This window comes from Camelina sativa, chromosome 10, assembly GCF_000633955.1.
Source record: "Camelina sativa cultivar DH55 chromosome 10, Cs, whole genome shotgun sequence".
Classification (NCBI taxonomy): domain Eukaryota; kingdom Viridiplantae; phylum Streptophyta; class Magnoliopsida; order Brassicales; family Brassicaceae; genus Camelina; species Camelina sativa.
The window spans coordinates 25,094,377-25,100,700 of NC_025694.1; the positions used below are offsets into that span (position 1 = coordinate 25,094,377).

The 6,324-nt window shown below is 29.6% G+C and overlaps 1 protein-coding gene across 1 annotated transcript; it reads left to right on the top strand.

Moving 5' to 3' along the window:
- On the top strand, positions 2,718 to 5,705 carry LOC104719855 (probable lysophospholipase BODYGUARD 2). Its single transcript, XM_010437838.2, has 4 exons — positions 2,718 to 3,390; positions 3,590 to 3,924; positions 4,188 to 4,387; positions 5,083 to 5,705. The coding sequence occupies exons 1-4, from the start codon at positions 2,835 to 2,837 to the stop codon at positions 5,408 to 5,410; spliced, it is 1,419 nt and encodes a 472-aa protein (XP_010436140.1). The 5' UTR covers positions 2,718 to 2,834; the 3' UTR covers positions 5,411 to 5,705.

The window sequence follows — 6,324 nt, forward strand, 5'->3', positions numbered from 1 at the left end:
TTTTTTCACTTTCTCAAGATCATCTGAAATAGACTTGTTTGGTTAAATATAGCTGATCAGTACATTAACAATTTTGAACCATTCTTTTTGCTTACGTCTATTATAGCATGACTTGTTCAAAAGATAGCACATGGTTCTACGTATTCACTGTTACTTGTTCGGTCGAGTAACACAAAAATTGATTCCACTCTTGTGTGCATCTATATATACTTGACTGTTTTGAAATTTACATGATGATTATAGATTTCAAAAAACAGTTGTTTTTTTTTTCTTACAAAATTGTACGTAATCAATATTATGAAATTTTATTATTATTATTGATGATTATAATTTTTTTTCTTCTTCTCAAACAACACTAAATAATTTATATTTATATATATATATTATAAATATTTTTCAATATATCTAACATATTACTATTTGTATGTGGATTAGTTTCAACTAAATACAATACATTCAAACAAAACTCAGATATATAAACTTCATGTACCTTCAAAATGCCACTAATAATATATAAACTCAGGGAGGCATTTGAATGCTTTTTAAAAACAAAAAAATCGATTCTATATATAATCTTTAAGATATCCCCTATATAATAAAACGGAAGTACACAACAATTTTTTGTAAACTATATAATTTTTATAAGTTGATTACAAATAGGTTATAGATTAAGTTTTATATTATTTGTATAGTCTGGATTTATTGTTTCCAAAAATCTTAAAGAGAATATTCTAAAGAATCAGTTGATATCATCTAACTTGTCATATTAATTTCTTTTATTAAATTATTTATCAAATAAAATCTTTTGATATTTAACTTAAGATATTAATTTGTTAATTATCATTATACTTCACCTCTCATGTGTATATATGAGCCTAATTTTGTGAAACAAATAAATTATCATATCATTTATTATAATAAAAAATAGTTTTATTTCTGGATATACCATAAGTTGAATTTTTAAAAACATATATAAATGATTCAATCTATAAAATATTCAAGTTTTCTTAATATTATTCTTTAAAAATAATATCTATTGAAATAATTTCTTTACTAAGTAACGGGTCAAAATTTGAATATTTAAATTCAATTTCATATTTTTTGCTGAATTTTATAATTTTATTTTATATAATAAAAATTAAATAATTTATTTTGAAAAATTTCTAAAATACTGAAACTTGATATTAAAGTTAGAAACTATAAACACTCAAAATTGGTTTGTTATAGCAATGTAAATAATATGTCACTATAATATGAAAGAATTTCAAAAAACTAAGTATATAAAAACAAAAAGTATAACAATATATTAAATTGTTCATAATATAAAAATTCGCTTTTTAAAAACCAAATTCACAAAATTATGTCGTATAATGGCATTCAAGTCATGAGGTAGAATATACATTGTTGAAATAACTTCACATTACATAAATTAATATAATATATTAAAATAGAAAATACACAAATTTTGTATAAAATAAAATTTAACTAGTGTTATAGCATGGATACTTATCTAGAATCATTAACAATATAAAACTTACAAAATAAGTGTTTTTTCAAGTCATCATATTTAGCATTTGATTTTATTGTATAATATTTTATCCAAAAAAACTTTTAAAAACAATTACATAAATTATATTTTATAAAAAAATACAAAATAAATAAAATGAATTTTAATCCGTGCTCTAGCACGGGTCTTAATCTAGTTATTTACTAAAATGGAAAAATTAAATATTTATTAAAATTACTACATTTATTGGATTTACCATATTTCATTAAGTAATCAAAAACATAAAATATTTAAGGGAATGTTAAAATATCTTTACCAACATATATATATATATATATATATATATTGTTGAAAATTATTTTTTATTTATGTAAAGACTAATCAAATCGTGACATATAGATATCCAATCCAATATGGTGAATACTGTCATTCCATGTCAATTTCATCTAAAAGCTCTTAATTAGGACAAGGTGTGGAAAAAAGTAAAGCTTAATAGAAAATGTAAGGCATCTCCCAAGATGGGTACAAATTAAAGTAGTCATTGTCCTAATTCTCTTTAGATTCAACCTTCGAACCCATAAACTGACGTTGCAATTATATGTCTCAGTTCATCCTGGTCCTCAAGCACTAAACCTATGTTCTAATTTTAAGTGATACGAAAGTAGTCATTGTCCTTATTCTTTACATTCAACCTTCGAACCCTTAAAACAAATGTTGTAATTAATTATCTCTAGTTATCCTGGTACTCAAGCTCTAGAAGAAGTATGTGGAGCCTTGGAGGTCCATAGGAAGACACCTCATAATTAAGTGATCTTCAATGACATTGACTACGATCATATTTTTCTTACATGTTTGTTTACTTCAGATCAGCCAATCTACAACAATCTCCAAAAGATAATGAAACACAAAATTCTACATGATTATTAAAGCAAAATGTAAGACTTTTCTTGTTTTCTTTCATTCAAAACACTTAAGCATATATATAGTGATGAGGCATAGTTTCTTGTTGGTACTTTTACCTCAAAAGTCTCTCAAACCATAAATTAATATAGTACATTCCAAATTATAAACATATTATGACAAAGTATAATGAAATTAAATATTTAATTTAGGGTTTGCAAAAAAAAAAGGTTCAACCTCCACCCAATTTCATCACTTTGGACAGCAAATTATTTTAAATGAAACAATAAATTCATATACCTGTCATCTGCTATAAATTACCCTCTCTCTCATCATCATCATCATAAACTTATATAACACTCTCACTAACACATTTCCAAGGTTCAAATCAAACCCCTTCTTCAACATTCACCACCACAACTTCATCATGGGCTTTGCACGGTGGCTCAACCGCACTGTGGGCTTCTTTGTCTTCTCCCTCCTCGACATTGCCGATTTCTTGCTTTGTTTTACGTACAAGACTTTGGATTACTTCTTGGAGTCAGAGAGGAAACCTTGCTACTGCTATTCTCCACCAGAGGCTAAAGCCAAGACCGAGAAGATCATAGTGTCGGAACGAGGAGAGTACTCAAAGGTTGTGTCATTGACAAGAAATAAGATCCATTTCGATGAGATCTCGGACACGCTCTACTCACGTGGTCCTTCACTTCTAACGAGGCTCTCTAAGCTCGTGAGGTCCGTGAAATGTTTTAATTATAGGGGTTTGATCATGAGAGGCAATGTGGTGGAATCTTGTGATCACGATGAGTCTAAGAAGAAGAAGATTAGTAAAAGTAAAAAGAGATTAATGACTTTTAATTCTACGGTGGTTGAGAAATCTTCGACAGCTCCAAGATGGTCGGATTGTCATTGCAGTTTCTGCACTTCTTGGCTCACTTCTTCCAACAGAGATTCTCTGTTTGTCAAAGTTCAACAACCCAAAGGTAAATTAATTTATCCACTTCCAACATTCATTTCTGTGCATGTAAATTAATTTATCCACTTCCAATATTTTTTTTTTGTGTTACGTAGAAGTATCAAAATTTAATATACTATATTTTTCTAGTCGCCACCCGTTACACAAAAGTAGACTTATTTTGATATATTAATGTAACATAAATAAATGATATACTGTATGTGCAGATAAAAAGAAGGTCCGAGACAACGTTGTGTTTATACATGGTTTCGTATCATCATCCGCGTTTTGGACAGAGACTCTCTTCCCAAACTTTTCTGATTCGGCCAAATCGAAGTATAGGTTCATCGCAGTCGATCTTTTGGGCTATGGAAGAAGTCCTAAGCCAAATGACTCGTTATATACATTAAGAGAACATTTAGAGATGATTGAGAAATCGGTGATCTCTCAGTTCAAACTCAAAACGTTCCACATCGTCGCTCACTCCCTAGGCTGCATTTTGGCTCTTGCACTCGCCGTTAAACATCCAGGAGCTATCAAATCCCTTACTCTTTTGGCTCCTGTAAGTCAACACTTATACGTGATATTAATATATCCTTAAATAAATTTAAATTTTTGGTTTTTTTTTTAACCCTTTTAAAATATACTATATATATGGGTTCGTGTGTTTGAAATTCATTTAAAATAGTATATTAGCCTAACCAAAAATGAATAAGTTTGGTATTGTTTTTTTCTGGACGTTCTGTTTTCCCAAGTACTATCTTTTGTTTTAGTTATGAATATTTTGGACTTAAGAGGTAACTAATTGAAGTTATAATATGGCAGCCATATTACAAGGTGCCAAAGGGAGTCCAACCAGCCCAATACATAATGAAGGAAGTGGCTCGAAAGGAAGTTTGGCCACCAATGCAGTTTGGTGCATCAGTGCTTAGCTGGTACGAGCACCTAGGCCGCACCATTGGCCTCGTCCTTATCAAAAACCATCACTTGATTGAATTTGTCACCCGCCTTCTCACCCTAAACAGGTACATATATATACCATACAAATGTTTGTCATACATGGGGAACCTAAGAAAATAGGAATAACAAACTTGGCCTTAATTAATTACGTTTCAATCTAATTATAATAGATAATTTACGTCGACGATATTTTGAAAAGTAGAATAAGCAAAATCAACCCACCGTACATGCAGTTAGGCGTTTAAATGAACCAACCACTCATCTTCTTCAATACCTTGAAACTGACGCCTCGGAATTGTTATATGTGATGAACTTACACAACTTTTTCTTTTATATAATCTTTGATTGGTCAACTTTATTAGTTTTAACATAAATTATGTGATACTACTATATTTGGAATTAAAATAGGCGATATTGAGAATGCAATCTATAATAGCTTTATGTTATAGAAAAAGTTGTCTTGAAACGTATAGAAAGCGACTTATATCGACCGTGTCTCCTCCATTATTTGACCCCATGCATTTAATTCATTTTGGCGTTTTATATCATACTAATAAATATATGTATAACTTTTTACTGTTTATATGCCATATAAAGTGAGATACAAGAACAAAACATCTTGAATTTTTGGTCACTTAATGTATCTATCAAAATGAAATTTGCACCGTAGAAATATATGTGGAATATGATTAATTTGAACGTTTGATAGAAGGTGCGAAAAAGAGTTTGAATAACGAAATTAAATATCATGTGTTTGCAGGATGCGAACGTATTTAATAGAGGGGTTCTTATGTCACACACATAATGGGTCATTTCACACATTACACAACATCATCTTCGGGTCAGGAGCCAAGCTCGACTCGTATCTGGACCATGTCCGTGACCACGTTGACTGTGACATCGCCATATTCCACGGTGGCAAGGACGAGCTCATTCCTGTGGAGTGTAGCTACAGTGTCAAGAGCAAATTGCCACGTGCCACTGTCCACGTCATACCTGACAAAGACCACATCACCATTGTCGTCGGCCGACCAAAAGACTTTGCTCGAGAGCTTGAGCTCATTTGGCAAAGATCCCACTCAACTTAAGTGAATATAGTTATATATATCATGAGACTCTTCTTTTTTCTCTACTAAGTAAAGTATATATTTTCTTATCTTTAAAGTTAGATATACATCTTTTCTATTCAATGAAGATTTTGTTTTTTATTTACAAAGAAAAAAATGTGAAGACTCTAATTTTATTTTTCTTTTTATAAACGAAAATTAGAGTATGTGTTGCATCTTGTAGAGCCACTTCTTGTTTATACATTATGTTTATGTGATTGTAATCGAATACTTTAATGCTTGTTCGGTGTTAGAAACAAAAGAATTCGGTGATTAATGGTCAAATTAGTTTTGTGTATAAATATTGCAGTCAGATTCAACATTCAAGTAATGTTTGTTATTAAACTGTTTTTTTTTTTTTTTTTTGGCAGGGTAGATGTAACTTTTTCAAGATTTTAATTTATATAACCTTTTCTTCCTTAAAAATATTATAATTAAAAATATTTTTTTTTGTTATATACTCAATAAAAATATTGTTTTTCTTTCGTTCATGGGAAAAAAATATTAAGAGTGGTTGTGTGTGATTAAGTAGTCTATTTTTCAACAAGTTAAGAGAACAACATGAATATTCTAACTTGTTTTGATTTCTTGATGATATTTGAGTGCAACATGTCAAATAGGGACTCAACAATATTATAATTATAATGTTCGATAACAAACCAAGTAGTTAGATGTAGTTTCGATCCTAGAATTAGTTGTAAGAATCATTCGTCACTAGCTAGCTAGATGTACTTTAATTTTATAGTTGTGATAATCATCTCATATCTATGGATTCAAAAGATTATTAATACAGAATTCACAACATACGAATTATAAAAAGAAAAGAAAAAAAATTTAAAGGATTTCTAGAGACAAGAGAGAGGGATTAAATGAAATGGACCGACCATAACCATATT

Bases quoted from the DNA above. Each gene is read 5' to 3' on its own strand.
- LOC104719855 (XM_010437838.2), top strand. From the start codon at position 2,835: ATGGGCTTTGCACGGTGGCTCAACCGCACTGTGGGCTTCTTTGTCTTC. The intron at 3,925-4,187 runs GTAAGTCAACAC...ATAATATGGCAG, and splicing joins CCCTTACTCTTTTGGCTCCT to CCATATTACAAGGTGCCAAA. The intron at 4,388-5,082 runs GTACATATATAT...ATGTGTTTGCAG, and splicing joins CGCCTTCTCACCCTAAACAG to GATGCGAACGTATTTAATAG.